Source organism: Catharus ustulatus, chromosome 5, assembly GCF_009819885.2.
Source record: "Catharus ustulatus isolate bCatUst1 chromosome 5, bCatUst1.pri.v2, whole genome shotgun sequence".
Lineage (NCBI taxonomy): Eukaryota > Metazoa > Chordata > Aves > Passeriformes > Turdidae > Catharus > Catharus ustulatus.
This window is the reverse complement of record NC_046225.1, coordinates 5,016,415-5,035,493: the sequence shown is the minus strand read 5'-3', so window position 1 is coordinate 5,035,493 and position 19,079 is coordinate 5,016,415. Positions and strand designations below refer to the sequence as shown.

At 39.5% G+C, this 19,079-nt stretch overlaps 1 protein-coding gene across 1 annotated transcript in view; it reads left to right on the top strand.

The window, feature by feature from the left end:
• The window catches only part of ANKRD50 (ankyrin repeat domain 50), a 37,018-nt gene that overhangs the window by 8,551 nt on the left and 9,388 nt on the right, over positions 1-19,079 (top strand). Inside the window, exon 3 of the mRNA XM_033060129.2 lies at positions 12,426-12,655. Coding sequence (XP_032916020.1) covers positions 12,426-12,655 — 230 coding nt within the window. The remainder of the gene's footprint in view (positions 1-12,425; positions 12,656-19,079) is intronic.

Genomic DNA, 19,079 nt, shown 5'->3' with positions numbered 1-19,079 from the left:
ATGATGGAGACAAAATACCAACTGAAAACCATACCAATTTATGGGTGAGATGAGAAACTGTTTCTGCAAGAACACACCACAAGAGGTTAAAAAGAATATGCCAACTTTCCAGTGGAGTTGCAGAAGGTAAATTTGCTTTTGTGAGAGCATCTTGAATTTGCTCTTGTGAGAGCATCCTGACTCTGCTGGAGCTTCTGAGTATTTATATGTAACTGGGCCTTTAGACTTGTAAGTGCTGCTGGGTTTCGTAGGAAACTCTGTGTTCTGGTGTTCTCCAGACCATTAGAAGCGTTTAGCATTGCCTGAAGCTTAAGTACTTTGTGGCATGTTTCTCTTTAGGCTTTTCCCTTAAATCTGTGGAGTTAACGGGTCACATAGCAGCAGTCAGTGTTTCTGCAAGAGCAAGCTGTATGTTCCTCTTTCATTGTATGGAAGCACAGCCTACAGACTGAACATAATGCCGTTTAAGGTTTTAACCTTTTCAGATTAAATTACCATAAGAAAGTTTCCCCGAGGCATTTTAATAATGACAACTTACATAGACCTTTTTGTCTTCTACTTCTATAGGCATTAACATTTTGGCTTTAATCAATGTGGCTCAGACTTAAACCTTACAGGTTTTCCTATAAGCTGTTTAGTTAGATGGACCTTCATAGCAATTCTTACTTGTTAATTATTTCCCTTCCCTTCAGTTTTCTGTGCACATGTTCATAGCTTGTGCAAGGGTTTAGGTTTGTTTTCCTTTCTTCTTTTTCAATGAAAAATGAAAAGGATTTGGTGGATTGTGAAGTAGAAAGGATGTAGTGTGTCTTATGTAGTGGGAGAAGCTAGTATTGAAATATCGCCTCCTGAAAGCAATGACTTGAAGAGGTTTCAGTTTCTTGCATGTGATGATATGTGCAATACACTGGGAATGGTGAGAAATCTTTGTCCAGGAGCAGGAATGTTTTCAGTAGTTAATGCAAAGACACTTTGTGATTGAAGAATGACTGCTGAAAAAGAAATAATAAGGCAAAAAAGGCAAGAAAATAATTACATTGACCCAAGGCTTGAGTTGTACAGAGGTGTTCAAAGGTATTGCAGGAAGAATGGAGGTGGGTCGGTTCCTGTTCTGCTGCTTGACATTGAAATGTGAGAAGATAGCATGAAAAAACAACTGAAAATGAGATAATGAAAAGAAGGTAGCTGGGGAAATTTACAGTGAAATAAAAGGGGCAAACCAATTGCTATCAGATTCTTCTGTCTGCCACATCTTCACACAGAGTGAGGACCATGCAGGTAGAAGAGCCCATCAGAATTCTGGGCTCCGTTGTGAATGCTGCTGTTTAAATTGATGGGAGTGAGAGGAAGGATGGAATGAAGGATTCCATGTGAGTGGACTTTGAGTCCACAGACCACCAGCAGTGTCTTTTCCTTGGGTTTTTTTCATGTCCTGCTAAGAGCTGGTACTGCTTATGTGGAGAAGGGGAGAGGGCACCTGGCTGTGCATAGATGAAAGTTGTGAGCTACAGATCTGTGATAACCTCAAAACATGAGAGAAGGGTGGGGCCCTGCAGCATCATGGAGTTGTCCCACTGTTCAGAAGTTCTGGGTGGGTTAAGGACAATACCAGCAGTGTAGAGGTGACAGCAACAGCCAGCTAGGAATGAACCTCAGGAGGAAAGTTTAAGGATGTGGTTATAGAATGATCTCCATCTCCAACAAGTCTTGGTTTAACTACATCAGCTGTCCTGCAGCGATAGTGAGCGTGATACACTGAGCTGTCAATCCTTTTTCTGCACTTTCCTGGAGCAGAGTTCAGCAGGACGTTAGAAAAAAAGCTCAGTTTGTAGTAAAGTGAAGCTGATCCATGGTAAGAGAAATTGTGTCCTGTACGATTTTGGATTGCCCTAAATGATCAAAGTCCAACAGATGGAAACTCCAGCAGCCAACAGCACAACACCAAATCTGTTTCTGTACTTTTTTTTTGTTAGCACCTTGTTTTATTTTAAATTACCATTTTCATCTACAGTAAACAATTTGTGTATGAATAATTGGAGGGGAGGAAGAGGAAGATACAGTTTCTGTCGCTTGTTCTTTTGTAGCCAAGGCTAATAAAGATGAGGATACAAAATCAGTTCCAAAGCTAAATGCATCAGTGCTGTAAGATAACAGATTCAGCTCTACATGGTGCTAACCTGGTTTTTTTGAGAGTAAATTATAGCAACAATACAGAAGGCTTTACAGGCAAAAACAGAGAAACTGTATCTGCTTGGGGCTGCGGATGAAAAAACCCAAACCATAAGGTAGCTGATAAAGCCCCCAAGTGATGCATGAGGAACATATGCTGTGAATTGTACTGTGGGGAGCATGGGAGAATAATCTTGAATGGGACACATGAAAGCTGGTCCAGCTGTTGCCTCTTCAAGTGCAATAAATGTTAGGATAGTCCATTTTACTAAGATGGAAAATGAGATGGATAAAGCTATGTGGTTACACAAACAGTAGGAGAGCTGTCTTGAGTGTGCTTGACTAGGAAGGTAAATTCTCAACAGCTTTTCGTCTGGTATTTGTGCAGAGGATTTTTTCAGAATCAGGTTGGACAGTATAATCCTGCAATCACTTCAGCAGTGGAAGTGTGGGGTGCTTTATGATGCTGTGCAAGGCATTACACAGGCAGGTGTGGAACAACTTGATGAGGGAATGATCAAGATTTTAAAAAGTCTGCAGTAATGATGGTGGCTCTTTTACTGTGTGTGTGAATCTACTGTACTCTGTTTAATGGTCATGAAATAATAGAACATAGTAAACTAGCATATAGCCTGACAACAGCCACACAATTGAATTTATTCAGTGCAGTTTTCTACCTGCCTCATCTGGGAGTTTTTAGGTCTCTTTTTGTGCTTAGCATTCCTCTCATGCCAGCAAATACAATCATATACCTGGAAAGAAATATCTGTTCCTTCAGTTGTGTTTATGCACTGCATGAATAGAAACAGAAAAAAGAAAGGGATTTTTGTCTATCTCCAAAACATAGAATAATACCTACAAATTCAAATTTAAAGCTACAAGAATTTCAACTCTGTTGTGTGTTCAGATAACACAACTTACAAAATTTACATTTTTGTTTAACAAAGAAATATTAGTTGTGCTATGACTAGAGAATCAGGTGGTTAATAAGGAAAGCTGAAAAGACTCTGTGTGTGTATGTGTGTATTACACTTGATGTACCTTTGATTTCATAAATGATTTAAAACTAACATTGTGATTTTAATGCATTCTGTTGCATATATAAACTTGTTCATTTTCTTATTGTGGTGCCCCACTCTTACACGTTGCATTTCAACCACATGCTTTTGAATATTTGCAAACTAAGTTATTATCCTAACTTTACATGTATGGAAAATAAGGTGCAGTGTAGGCAATTCTCTCATTTCTACTAATGATAGTTTTCAGTGAGTCTGATTTGATGCTTTCATCTCCTGCATTTGATGTAAAGTGTACTTTCTTTGACACCTCCTACTTTAAAAAAGAGAGGTAAGAGATGGATATGCAGGGAAAAATACCATCAAGAACTTAACTGATGCTTAATAGAAAGAAAAACATTGATTTCTGGCCCTCATTAAAGACCTTTAAAGCAAAACCTGGTGGATGACAAATTCCAGGGATAAATCTAAATAGCAGCAACTTGGACAACAGCTCAAAAACTGGGGATGGAGGAGGAAGGGAAATAGGCTTAGTCATGTAGGTCATGGGACAGACAAGAAGATAAGACAGGGAGTAATCAAATGCCTTAGGTGTCTTTACACTAATGGAAAAAAGGTAAGGGGTGAACAAGCAGAACTGGAAATTTTAGTGTACAGTCAAGATTGAGTTCAGTGCTCTGAAACATCTGTCAGGATAACTTGTATAACAAGTATGTGTTAAAAAAAAAAGTAACTTGTTTTGTACATAATGTGCTTGTAGTTCTAGAATGAAGTAAAGAAATAAAAGCCACTGAAAAATCTGAATAAAATACAAATACCACGTGTGGTGATAGCCCTACATGTGGGATTTCTGTTTCAGTGTTTGTTGGTAAGCCTGATCTTTCATGGACTGTAAATCAAACTACTGTCAGCCCATCCTGTGTGTCTAAGAGTTTACCTGCTTTGTCCAAGTAGAGTTCTTGATAACTAAGAGAGATTCCCAAACCTCAAAACGCTCTTTTTTTGTAAAATTACAAGTGCTTTACTCTACCAAAGCAGCAAGCTCAAGCTGAGATGCTTTAAGATAACAAGTGGCATTATCATGGCATAGAATTTGGATGATAATGTCTGCACAGTTAAAAATTTGAATAACAAATAGGAGATAAACATCAGCTGGGAAGGCATGATACAAGCAGGAGTCTGCCAGTGACCATACTTCTGATGTCAAAGAGGGAAGAATGCCTGGTGGGGAGACATAAATTAGCTTCAGTCAGATTGGAAAAAATCAGCTGAGGAAATGAAAGAAATCTTTTCGATGTACTGACTATGAAATTATTTTAAATGCATGTGTTGGGTTAATGGTTGGACTCAAAGGTCTTTTCCACCCTAAATGATTCTATGATTGCTTAGAAGGGGAAGAGGAAGAAAACTAAAAGATGGAGATGTTCACCATCTCAGAGGATTTGAGTCAGATCTGATGAAGAAAGGAATTGACTGGGAAGAGCACTGAGGTCTCAAAGCACTGTATTAAATGTCTGACTCAGTGAAACTGAGCTCCTCCTTGCTCACGTGTTAAACTTGAGCAGGAAGGTGGCAGAAAGAAAGTAGAGCAGCCACTAAATGTGAAAGTGAAAGAGTGATGTAAAAATGAGAGCAAGACATGCAAGTTCAAGGTGCATTCATCATGTTTCCTGTGAGGTGTGTTTTACAAGAAGTAACTCCATATATATGTTAGAAGAAAAAAGATAATATCCATCAAGTGTTGGTCTCCTATTCCTTGGGGATAAAAAATAATAGCAGTAGAAAAGATAAAATTTCAGTGCTCATGTATATTGCCCTTTCTTTAAAAACAGTCATTTTGCAGTCAGCTAACATAATTAAAAGTAGCAAGGAATAGGAAAGATCAAAGAAAAACATAGCTCAGGCCAAAAACCTCAAACACGTACCCAACATAGGTGAGATGCTCTCAAACTGCTACTGATTGTCTTCAAAGGACAAATTATCTTTATCAGGGTTGCTGAAAACTCAGTGTTGAAAGAAAAATTTTTGTATTTGGTGCCTTGATTTGAGAAGGGATATAAAAGGTGTGGGGAATTAGAGGAGTGTCAGTCGAGATGAAAAACCAGAAGAAATAATCAGACCTATTTGCAAGCAGCTGGGAGATAACAAAGAGGTGAAAAACAACCAGCCTGGTATGACATGGCTTGGTTTTGATAAATTTAATCTAATGTCTGTTTGGAAGAGTCACAGGACTCGTGGATAAGGGATAACCATAAAGCTCTCTTGGCTGCAGGAAGGCTTTGCTTGCATGAGACTGGTGCAGACAGGCCATGTGCAAGGTAGAACCGTGTTTGGCTACAGGGAATAAGAGATTAGGGACTGTACTTAATTATCAGTACTGCACTTTCAGTGGGCTAGGTGACCTCTCCATCACTATAAAACAGAACTGAGAGAGTTTGTGTAGAATATATTTGTGTAGAATACATTCCCTTTATTTTTATACTACATGTCTGGGGAAAATCTTTTCATCATCTTGTGTACTCTCCCTCTCTTTCCCTTTGGGGACACAGATTTTTGTATGTCAGACTCGGGAGTAATTTAGAATATATGTTAGCACATATGTCAAGTATATTCCATTTAAGATACAGTCAGCCTGCTCCTGGTAGCAGTTGTGAATGGTTTTCAGCCACAGTTGTCTGTCCTTTATAAGAGCCAAGTTGTTTGCAAACTGTTCTGGGCACTCCACTGTTACACCAAAATATTTGCTCTTAAGGCTTCTATTTTCTGGGGTTTCAAGTAAATCCACAAGTAGATCCACTGGCAGTGCTTTGTAGCCAAAAATCACCTCTGCATTTGTGTGAGACTGTAGGAGGGCTCTAATCAATAGCCAGGGTCCAGCATGGGCTGTTTCTGTGGGACCAGTGGTGCTGGTTCCACCATAAACTCTGCTTTTGTCTGGCCTGATGCCCTAGAGCTGCCTTTTGTGCTCTCCTGGTGGGGCTGCAAGTCTGCCTTACAATTGCAGATAAAATCCAGGTTGCTACAAGACATTGCAAAATCAGGTATTGAGTTGCACAAGACTTGCCTGCTGTTTGTAATTCACCGCTTCTGAAAAGGCCAGACCCTTGATTTACATCTGTGTACATCACCTAGAGCTTTCCCAATAGGTGATTCTCAGGGTGGGTTTTGGTTTTGTTTTGCTTTTTTTTTCTCTTCTGCTTTCTGCCCCTTCTTTCTTAAGATTAACCATGATTGGGTAGAATTGTTACAGCCAGTTTGTCTTCCTGTGCAGCCTGCAAATAAATAATTTACTAGAAACAGTCTGTATTATACTGCAGCCCAGGAGTGTGCCTTAATTCCAGTATTACACTTAGTCAGAAAGTCATAATCAGCTGCAGTGCACTTTATCTGGTTGAGAAAGTACAGAACAAGTAGCTCGATAACCAGATCAGATCCATCAGTGTGTACACAGGTGTGCACACATCCAACTGGGTCACTTCACTTTTGCCTTATGGGTTGTATTTTACAGCTTTTTAAAGTGTGGAATTGTTCTGTGCTTCACAGCCCTCGTATTTCATAAATATTCCCGGTTAGTTAAGGGTCCCATGTGTCTTTTGTTCTGGATGTTATTACCAGTATGAGCAGCTGGGCAATTAGTGTTCCACATCTATATAGTGCCAAGAATTGGGGTGATGATATACAGAAAGCAGCTATTGATTTGATCATTAATTTCCCTTTTAATCATTAGCCAGGATGCTTTATAAGGCAGGTAAATAAACTGTTTACTGTAAGTCATCCATAAGACACAAATGCCTTGTCACAGGACAAAATAAAACTCACTCCTCTACAAACAGTGCTACAAGCAGTTTGTAAAAAGATGCTCTGGTTTTTGTTTCTGTGAATACAGCTGCTAAAAGTACTTGGAAAGAGGGTTATATTTCATCAGCTGAACAGCAGGAATTGTCAATTTTATTAGAAGTTAAATTCACCTTTTATTTTTTTATTGTGACCTGTGCCCCAAATGCAGTTTGGAAAACAAAAGAGAAAAATGCAGCTATTGGTGTAAGTCTGTCTTTGCTGAAGCTGCTAACAGTCTTTAACAGCTTTATCTTCACTGGCTCCATGCTTTTAAATGCAAATTGAGAGCTGGGGGTGGTGGGCACAGACAGCTTTAATGGATTATACTCCCTGCTAACCAACGCCTGGATTATTACAATATACAAACGAACATGTGTCTGTAAGCATGGGAGAAGCAAGCTCTGGTGTTTGCTGTCACTTGTGAGAATTTTTCAAGTAGAGATGATTTAAATACCTGGAGTTTAGCATTTTGTATTCTATACTGAAGCATTTAGAAGCTCTTAGGTTTACTCCATGAGCAACCTTGGCAGCAGAGGCTTCTGCTACATCCCATTTAGAGCTGGAAGAGGCAGCAGCATCAGGTTTCTCCTTAGTGGTTGGGATTTTTGCTAGGTCTCAGTGTGTGATTTTTAGGCAAAAATCCCACTGCTTCTTATGTTGCTGGCAAAAATTACTACAACATTATGTAAATATAGTTGGCTTATTTCCAGTCTCACTGTGCACTTCATTTTCTATATTTGCCAATGCAACATAAATGAAAATAAGTGTCTTAAAAATTCCATTGTAAAGGGCTGTGATACATCATGTTGTAAGCCACTTAGAGGAAGGAAGATGCTTGTTTGCTTTTCTAAAGATTGAGATGAGTGCTTGGAGAATTATTTTGTTACACACTCGGTATCGTTAAACTCTTTATATATAAATATATATTTATACATACATATATTGGTCCAATATATATAGGCATATTCCTGATCAATAGGCCTATATAGATTGGATATATAATATTATATATATATATATAATTTGTCATTAGGAATATAACAAATAGCTGGTGAATTTACTCAAGGAATCTGGTCTAGAAATGTGGGAGAAAAGCAGGAGGAGGCTGTGTGTGAAATAATGATGTTGTCTGCTATTTTACAAACTTTCTTTGGAAAGATGCAGACCTTTGGGATGGTGCTTCTCAGAAATACAAATTGGAAATATTGAGATATAATCTCATGGGAGGTGTCTCTAAAAGCATGGTTACACTGTTCAGAAAAAGAAAGGTAAGAGCTCAGTAGTAGTACATCAGCAGATTTCCCAAATATGTCATTTCCTTCGTGAAATTTGAAGTGTGTCATGCTTTGCTAAAAGTAGCAGCACTTGGAGTCTGACAAATCAGGGGTAGTGGTTGTGTTTTATTTTGGTTTTTTTTTTTTCTTCCCCCTGCTGCTTCTGGCCTGCTTATGAGATGATTTTTATGCACTTGTTCTGAGCGTTTGTCACTAGTGAATGCTGACAGCTGGGTAGGGAAACGGGAGCTACACTCCCAATTTAAGTGGGGACATAGCTGAATTTTTTACACACCAGAGATAGTCAATTATGAAGAACACATTATGATTTCTTTTGCCCCTAGAGCCACTCATTAATTGCTATTTGGCAATGTGTTTGCTTTACTTTTATTTTTTTTTTTAGGTAAGTATGTGCACTGCACAGTGGATCTTATCAGCCTTTGATGACAACACCACTGTCTTTCTACTCTGTTCTGTTGTGTCTTTGTGTTTTTGTGGATCCAATCTAAAAATCTCAAGGGCAGCCATAAGCAGAACTTCAGCATAGCCTGTATATATTCCTTCCATGTGTGGAAAATCATGTTTGCATGGGTTCAGTCAACTCAGTAGCAATTCTGAAGAATTCTGTGGGATGGCTCATTGTTCTGAGGAATTCCTGTTCGCTGCAGAGCATGTAAAACATCTTTGCTCTGCCTAAGCAAGTCATTAGATTGCTATTAAAATGAATTCCATCATTTAAAATACCTAATTGTGCTGTTTTCTCCGGAGGTTTTGTATTTTTTTGGCTAGTTAACTTGGTTGTTTTTAACGGTTACCACTTTTATATCTGTATTAAATACAAAAGTTGTAAAGATAAAGCTGTTACCCTTTCAGAAGGTAAAGAAAATCAACTTCCAATCTTCAGAGAGGCACTCTGGCAATTAAGCAATCTGTTACAACAATCTGTAGATGAATCACCCTTTGGGGAAGTGCTTTAAAGACCTTGTTAATTCCGTGTTGATTTATGTTATTTTCCTGTGTAATCAAGAAATGGCAGGGGAGTGGAGTTCCTAAGTCATGTTATGGAGGCAAGCACAGACTCATAGGTTGGAAAAGACCTTTAGGAGCATTGACCCAGCACTGCCAAGTCCACCACTAAGCCATGTCTTGGGAGAAGGGACCGAGTGAGGGTCCAGATCAGCGATAAAGACGCGAACCAGAGCTGGCCCCAGGACTGAGCCAGTGCCTGTCCCCAGCTGGGTTTAACTCCCTTCCCCAGCTCTCTCTAGGCTCCACCATCCAGTTTGTCCAGCAGGGTGATGTGGGAAAGGCTTTGCTGAAGCCTGGGTGAACAACATCCAGGGACAAGGTGACATCCATCCATCCATCACCCTGTCCCAGGAGGAGATCAGGCTGGTCGGGCAGGTCCTGCCTTTCATAACCCCGCGCTGGCTGGGGCTGGTCCCCTGGCTGTCACATAATGGGACTGCTGGCAAATCAGCACAGCACTTCCCCAGGAGTTTCACTGCTCTGTTCCTTGGCATCGACTCTGAACTCGTGATGTAGAGTGGCTCGGAAGAACAGAATTTTATCAAACGGTTTCAAAGGGCACTCAAAGAAAAAGCCCGATCAATATCTTGTTAATGGCACGCTTTTATTAATATTGCTCTAGGCTGGGAGAAGTCATCGTGCCTCATTTCTTATGTGCATGTATTTTTCCTAGTGGAATTCAAATTATGCTCAGAATCAGAAATACAAGTATTGTGAAGTGGAAGGAAGCAGAGCACAGGGAGACAAGGGGCTGTGGAATAGCATTTTGTGAAGGAAAATCCAGCTCAGAGAGGCTGTGGTATAAATGGCACAGACAATGGGAATATGGCATTACTGCTCACTGCCCCTTCCAGTCAGGAGTTGAAGGATATCAAATGGAACAAGGACATTTAGGTTTTTAAACTACAAAAGGAAAGGTTATTTCATGTGTAGCTAAGCTGCAGACAGCCTTGCTGTTCTGAATGAATGCCAGAACCGTAAACCAGTTCATACAAGACTTGGACAAACCTGTGGAAGTGTGGTCAGTTAAGGGATGTTAAATGCAGAGACTGAAGCTCAGAAAGTCCCTGGAAGCACTGATTGCTGAGATTACTGGTGCAATTTGGTCTTCTAGTGCTTGCCCAGTGCTTACATTATTCCTTAGACATCTGCTTCCAGCCCTCTTTGGAGGCAGAGGGATTTGGGAATCTTCCCAGACATGAATCTTTGCTTTTCTTGGTGGTTTTCCCAACAGGTAAAAACTGACACAAGAATGCTTCTGGATGCTCCAAAGGTATTTTGTTAGGGTCACACAGATTTTAAGTGAGATTTTTAATTTAAGATAACCATTACCATTTCTTCCTATCTCATAGTAACATTCATTCTCAGAAAGTAATTTCATACAGAGAACTGTGTGAGAAGAAAATTAGTTTTGATAGGGAAAGAAATGTTGCAGGAAAAATGCCTTGACACAAATAGCTGAGGGGGCAAGGCAGCATTGTGGTGGGGGAAGGGGTGGAAAATGTGGTCATTTCCAACTGCCTCCTTTCATTGTGGGATTGGCATCACTTGGGAAAGTAATTTTAACCTCATGGCTACTTTAATTTCCTGTTCTGTAAATTGGTAGCTGCTTAACTTCCCAGCTTTAGGGAGCAGTGATTGCAGTTGTACGTCAGGCATCCTCTGAAGGAGTACCTAGCTGGGGAACTACCAAAGAGTTCCAGAAGTCTTGTGCTTCTGGGAAAAAAAAAAAAGAGAGGAATGCCATGTTTTTAAATCCATGTAATACTGAATATTTTCACATCACAAGTATTCTGTACTTCCTTTTTAAACCTCTGAGGAAATTTCCCCCCTAGTCTGTTCTGCTAGATTCTGCTACTGCTATCAGACATGAAAAGTACACCTCTGTTTCCATTTTGCTTTTTTCTCAGTCAGAAAACCAGAAAATAACAAACCTCCCCCTAACAAGGCTTATAAATAATTTCTGAAGTGGGTTAAATTCCTGCATTAACAGCAAGATTTTCCTGTATTCCCATTTGAATGCTTGGTAGGTGATAATATGTTGACCAAAGTCTTCTGAAGGTAAATTTGTTCAGTAAAATAAATGAAAAAAAGTTATTATGGTCTTAAGTAAAACAAAAAATACTTAAGATGGGCATGCCTTCTGGACATGTGCAAACAGCAAATTTACAAGAGAGTAAACTGTCAGGTATTTTTCTCACCTCGTTTCATTTTCCAGATCCCTGTACTGTAAAGTCAAAGTTCACTTGCCCAATGTATTTAAAGGTAATTTAGTCAGTGGAACTTACAGGCCTAATTCACTATGAAGTTTCCCAAAAAACAGTAGTGTAGTGTGGAAATACTGAATAGATGCATGGTTATGTAGTGCTATTTAAAAATACATGTAAATGCAGTTAGGTATATTTTTAAGAACCACCTGCTAAAGAGAGCAACAGTAGATGCAAATTTGAAATTTTCAGCCACACAATCAGATGTGTTGTTAGAGCTGCATCTGAGGATGCAGATAATCCTTTCCCAGTAACAGGAGCTTGGCAACTTCAATATAAATAAAAGCTAATACATCAAAGTCACTACTGAACGCCTCAGTCTGCTACTAATTTGCATTTTATTTGTGGAGGTATGGCAGAAATTCTGTTCTTTGTAATAGTGTTATTCATTCAAACTTGAACTCTTTGAGCTTTGATATTTCACGTGTCTTTCAGAGTTTTGTTTCATGGCCAGCTATTGTTCACTATTAGTTTCTGACAAGCAATAGTAACAGCTTTGGGAGAGAAAACAGTAGTGAAATTCTTAAGCTTTAAGCCAAGTAGCTTCTTAGTGAAGCACTGTCCAAGTCTTCTAATTAGCCTTGAACACTATTACATAATTTTTAAGTATTGTTATAAATTGGAAGTTCATGAAAAAGTAATGGTGCCTAAACAAGAACTACATCACTGCCTGTTCAAAGTATTCCTTTTAGTTTATTCTACTTCAATGTAATTATTTTTAAAAAGTAACTTTGCATTTTAACTTGATCATTGCTTTGTCCTGGATGCCTGTATGACAGTCCATGTATTGTTAAATGCATTTAAATACCCATTTTGTGTGGTGTTCCTTGCAGGTGCATTCTGCTCCCTCTCTTGGGAATGAAGCCCCCTCAGCAGAGCCTCTTCATGCTGGTGGATTCGGTGGACGAGGGCTGTAACGTTTCCGAGGGTGAACAGACCTCCACGAGCTTGTCTGGGACCATAGCAGAGATTTTAGCCAGCCACTTCGAGTTCTTCCCTCCCTGGCTGCTCCTCCTGTGCTCTGCCCGCAAGCAGAGCAAAGCTGTTACAAAAATGTTTACAGGTGAGCACGGGAATTGTTTGGGATTGTACCTAGGGCTTTGTATTTACCAAGCCCTGGGGATGGTGGAAAGCACTGCTGCATGCTTAGCTCTAAAAAAATTATAATAGCAAAAATAGTAATTCTAAAAAACACACATCCCTGTTTCCCAAGGACTGTGGAAAGCTTAAATCAGCCAAGCATTTTGGAGGTAAATTTTATCTTTGCAAAGCATCCATGTTCTCTCCAGTGTTTTGAGTTTCACTTTGCTCGTTTTATAAAGCTTCAAACAGCGTAGGTGATGTGTAAGTGCAGAAATATTTCAACTGCATACACCCATTCCTTACAACCTCAGAAGGTTTTCCTTTCATCTCCCATTAAAATCTCTCCCTGTGTTTGCAGAAAGTGGGTAATAATCTCTGAAGGTGAAATTGGAGAGAGGAACAATGTAGATGTGGATTCTTGCACCATAAAAAAAAAATTTACAGCTTCTTCATCCAGGCTTTACTGTGTCATGAGAACATTTCTTCACTGTAATGGCATTGTTACTGGAAGTTCTCTGAAATTTAATAAAAGGCAATATCTGGACTGGATTCCAGGTCTATGTCTAAAGCTTGTGTGTATTAAGGACACAATTAGGACAAAAATGTGATTATAGAACTTAGACCCATAGGCTTGCTCGTTTCCACAGTGGCAGAAGGTCGATGGGATAATTGCATTTTGGAATGAAGTACTGTATTAATCAGTGGCAGACATGAAGAATGGTATTTGGGAGTGTGTGACAAGGAAAAGAAACTTTGGGGTAGCTTCACAGGGTTCCTTCAGGCATTCATATGGGAATAGTTTTGTCAAAGTTTGGCTGATTAGATATGTTGTTACTGCCAAAAAAACAGACAAGCCTTTCTCATAACAATCCTATTTCTTTTCCATTGAATCATAGACTAGCCCTGAAAAATTGCTGTTGTCTTCTAAGTGTATTTCCAGATGGAATTCCTGACAGGAAAAATCAGCAGAAGTAATGGATATGCCTTTAAAATAAATTTAATTCCAGTGAGTTAATTTTTCATTTCCACAGAGTATGACTTGATGAACAGCATAAAGGAAATTGGTGTGTGATACCATAATCCCATCTTCACTGTGGGAAAGGTAGAGCAAAGAAAGAATTGGATATAAATTGAGAGGAAGTTTTAAGGTCTATTCAGAGGTAGTTGTGGTTTAGCCACTGTGAAAGGAAAATGTGACATTACAGCCAATGTGATGGCTGCCCATTTAATAAAATGTTGGAGGATTTTCCTGTTACCAGCCAATATTCAGAAGGTTTGCAGAAGATGCACTGAGGAGCATGGCTGAAGCTTCTGTTAACTTCAGAATCCATGCAGCTTGGTGTTGTAAAACTGCAAATAGTGCAAATTTCTTTTTGGGTTCTGGCCTGAAAAGGATTGACTGACATTAACTCTTCTACTGGGGCAAACTCTTCTCCTCCTTTGTGGTATTTGAATGTTTACTTTTAACTGAGCCAGTTTTTAAAGCTATTTATATTCAGTTGGTGGGCAGGCAGAATAGAAGATCAAGTATAAGTATTTGGACCAAATAAAAATCAGTTGCACTGTAACTTCATAAAAGAGACTGGGATCCTGTTAGGATTGATTAAGAAAATGTATTCCATCTGTATTTTTTTCTGTTAAAAATGTTTTGGAGTATGGTATGAAATATACATTAACCAATATGAATTTGTTTGCAGTAAGTTTATATCTGCTTTCACTTAAAATGTTCATGCAGTGAGAACTTCCTCCGGATCTGCCTGACAAATAGATTTAGCTCTCATTTCAGCAAATTGTGTGCCCAGTGGCTGGAAGCAGGCTTGCTGCAGTGGCCTTGTCCTGATGATGCTGTTTTTTGGGTGTGCAGTACAGATGGGAGTTGTGCAAGCAGCTCCTGAGCCAGAAATAGTGATGACATGGAAGAGAGAGTCCAGTCTTTCTCACCCACTGTCATCCTGAGGCTGCCAGTGGTGAATAATCATCCCTAGCACTCTTAAGAATGAGAAAAGGAGGAGGGGTGTTTGTTCTGATCCTCTTTGTTCTTTCACTTCTGGTGGAGGCTTATTTATGAAAACTGAATAGCTGTGCCTGCATCTGCTGCAGCTTGTGCTCTGGGCCCTTCTGTATTCCCAGATTCTGTAGTAGCATTAACATGCTACAGATTTTTCCCCTTGCTCAGATTCTCAGCTTTCATTAATTTAAAAAAAAAAAAAAAAAAGTTTAAAAAAAAAAGTTTTGCCTCTTGTGGCTGCAGAGACAACCTCAAAAATATGAACCAAATGTGAGATGATGCCTGGCTGAGTCTGCGGTCACCCTCCACAGTGAGCAAATGCCAAGTGAGTTCTAAAAGGAGAGGGACAGATAACTGCCTTCTCTTCATGTGCTCTGTCACCAGCAGCCACATGCTGCCTGCTTGCTTTTCCTAGTGGCTTTTCCCCTAAATTTAACAATCCTGTCTTGCACCCATAGTTCTCCACGATGTCTCCCACATCATCATTTGTTATCATTTGGCTCCAAGTATGGGCACTCGAGCAGCTGCATCAACACAGCCTTTCCAACATGGAAGTGGCACAGAACATAGAACTTTTCTTTTTCATTTTTAGCTAATGAACTAATCCTGGTGCTTCTTCAAAAATGAGACTAAGTCTTGAAAGTGTCGGAGTCATGCTTACAAAACTGGTTTCCTGTCTTGAAAATCCCTTGTATTAGTTGGAAAACTTGAGGCATTTTAAAATCAGGCAATTTTTTTACATAGATAAGTTGGAATGAACATAAGACTACAGGGGAGATTGCTTGCAAAATAAAAAATCTAAGTTGTCCTCTAATTTTTCATTGTAGATTGGAATTTATTTGGGTGATTTCATGTTTCTTTGAAGTCTTCATGGGAGTTGGATTCTTACTATAAAAGATAAACTATATATTTATGTGGTTGTAAAATTAACTTTTAGAATACTGAAGCTTTGAAAAGGTTTATTTCTTGTTTAGGTTTGGGGTTTGGAAAGAAAAATTATTTAGAATGCTTGGTAAGTATATAGGGAGGTTTTAATTACTGTGTCCTTTCTTTTCATTACCACTTTGAAAGCATTGTACTAGGGAATTTCATATTTCCTTGTAAAAAGTTGTGTGTGAACTTGGAATTTAATTGCCTTGTAATTAAAGAGAGAAGGCTAAATTGTTTTAAATGGACTATTACCTGTAGATCTAATTAAATAAACTTCTGTGCAGTGACACGGACCAGTGGGAGCAGCAGATTTCAACCTCAGTGTCTCGTAGCACCTGCAGAAGAGGCAGAGGAATTTGTAATGCACAATATACTGCAAATGCACTAAAAGCTAAGTGTGCTGCCTGAGTCTCCAGGTGCCCTTTACTCTGCTGTAGAAGTTAATCTTTTTGAGCAGGTGTGCATAAATGGCCACAGAAGTACCTAATTCAATACTGTTTAGATCAGCAGGATAAATTATTAATGCCAAATTACTGCCATGTTTGTAATAATTTGGATTGCTCTAAAGCTAACAATTCAGTTAAATACATTAAAATGTATTTAAAACTTCTGTTGTGTGCTTGTGTAAATCCATTTAAAGATGGAAAGTGGAAGGATATTTTTAAGTATTGAAACTTGCTAGTTAATAGCTTTTTTGGTATTAAAGTATGAAGAGGTTGACATGCTATAAAAGTATTTATAACCAAGATACTTTTTTTTCCCCTTTTGAATGACCTTAGGTCTTGCCAAGGAATACATTTGGAACAGATTTGTTTACAGAACTGCCAGAAATGTAATAAATTAGAACAATCCATACTGGAGCTCCCATTGGGTTGAAAGTGATGTGCTGTAAGAAAAATTTTAACAATGCAAGAAGCAGGGTCGTGGGACTGCAAGTTCTGTCTGCTGTAACTTCTGTTTTGCTGAGCTTAAGTAGTTCATGGGAATGCATCTGAAACAAAATGAGCTTTCTCTCAATATTTTGGTGCTTCTTGTCCATGAAAGTGACTTATTGTATGGGGCAGGGTTGAAAAGCAAGTTTGCAGGAGCTTTGTTTGGAAATGTAAAATGACTTCATTTAGGCAGATATTTGGGAGAAAAAAAACATAGCTTTGTTTTCCTTCTTCAAGCTAACAACAAAAAATTCAGACCAAAAAAATCACAGATCAGGGTAATTTTTTTAGCTCTAGTATGGAGCAAAGTAATCAGACCATCTTAGAGTGTTTTGTGTTGGATGAGACCTTAAAGACCATTTCATTCCAGCCACCTTCTACTATCCCAGGTTATTCAAAGTCCCATCCAGCCTGGCCTTGAACACTTCCAGGAATGGAGCATCCACAGCTTCTTTTGATACCTCATTTAAACAGAAAAAAAAATTCCAAGCACACAAACCCTTCCTTTTTCACTTTTTTTATTTGGAGGGCTTAGGGTTTGGGTTTGTTTGTTCACTTTCCCACCCATTTTGGGAAGCAAAATGAATTTTTTTTTTCAAAGAACACTTGCAAAACAAGCAAGAGTCTTTTGTTTTTGAAGCAGAGATAGAGAGACTGAGACAGAGGCGCTTAAACAGTTATGACTGCAAGACTGGGAGTCAGGGGAGGTGAAGTGTGATCATTAGTCAGGCAACACTGAACATCAGCTGAAATCTCTGGGTTGCTGTTGTGCCAGTCCATCAGGGGTTTTCTCGTAGCAGGGAAATGAAACCCAGTACTGAAAAAACACTTGAGCGATGCAAAAATAAAAATAGCTTACATTTGCAGGTATATATCGGAAGGCAGGATGTGGGCATGGTGATAGTGTGAGAGGTTGGGGCTTTTGTGAGCAGGGTCACTTAGGTCTAAAGACATAGAGAATGAGTTTGCAGAGCTCCCTGCCTGCTCTTATTCAGCCAAGAGACAGGGACAGATCTTCATGAGGCAGCTCAAAGGAAGGTGAGTGAGCAGGATGCTTGTATTTGTTCCAGATTGAGTAAAACAGAGCTGTTCTCTCTGCACACAGGAGCCAGGCAAAGGGACACTTGTCTCTAATGACAACTCCTTGTATTCATGTCACTGTGAGTCCATGCACCAAGCAATGCCCTGGCTTTGGTGCTTTTTTTCATTTCTGTATCTTTTGAAGGATCCTGACCTAGAAACAGCCTTTCACTTCAAGTGGGAGCTTAGGATCTGCAGAATCACAGGGCACTGTCTGCTCTTACTCAGCAAAGTTTTTTATTTGGGTTATGTGCAAGAATTAAGGGCTTCACAGTACTGCATACAGAATACTTTAATAAAATACATAATAAAGCAATGAATTATGCCATCCTACAGGTCAGGTTAGGACATTACTTGAATTTGCGGCACATTATGGTAGATAAAACTGGTTCTGTGTTTTCTTCTAGAACCAAAAAGAAAGAAAAAAAAAGCCTCTGGAATGGAGAAAGATTATTTTCTTCCTCCTGACCTTCTAATTCAGAAATCTTCAAGTAGTCAATATTATTTGTGTAGTCTTACCCTCTGAAGTGACTGTGCAAAAGTGTCCTCTCCAGTGATTTCATTTCGTGGAGAAGCATGATTTTGTTTTAGGTATTCTATCAGTTCAGACCTGTTTGTAGTGCTTCCATAATTACTAAGGGAAGCAGAAATATTTTAGTAAAACTCCATGGTTGGCCTCTCTGTTCTCATCTGTGGTGTTTGTACAGTGTTCATGTAGACTAAACAATTAACAGAGTGACCTTAATGGGACATTCAGCACCTCTGCTGAAGCCACTGGGGAGCTAAAACCACAGCTCTGTTACCAACCTGAATTTGCTGTCAGAACAACCTCATAGACTGAGCAGTTTGATCCACAGAGTGTTTAAATACAATCAAAACACCGATCTAGAAGCAACATCCTTCAGAGGCTCACTGAAAATAATTTTTTTTTTCCCTATGGAGAAGGGGCTGGAATTGAATAGAACACATTGATCTGTGATTGTTTTTTCCTTCAGTATAATTTAGAGTTTAGTAACATAGATTTGGTTTGAAGAGCAGAGTTGGTCTTGTGTCTGGGATATCACAACCTGTCCCTGGAGCAGTGAGGTGCAGTTCTGGCCCGAAATGCAGTCGCTGAAGCTGCTGCGTGCGTGACCTCTGTGGTTTTCCCGTGACTTCCGCAAGAGCAGCGTTCAAACAACGCGGTGTGTCATTAATCAGAGAGGAGAGGTCCTCATCAAGTGCTTACCTTGGCCCTGGCAGAGCAAATGTTTGAAATGGCAGAGGCAGCTGTGTATCCTCACGGCTCTGCCTTGGTTCAGCCCCATTCCTGAGAGTCTTAGGGCCGCTGAGGCGGCGCGGGGAATTTCCTGGCACGTGCTGCCAGGAACGCTGTCCCCTTCCTCGAGTGGGGAGGGGAGGATGCAGTCTGCATGCATGAAATAACGTCCCTTTTTCCTCTAAAGAGTAAACAG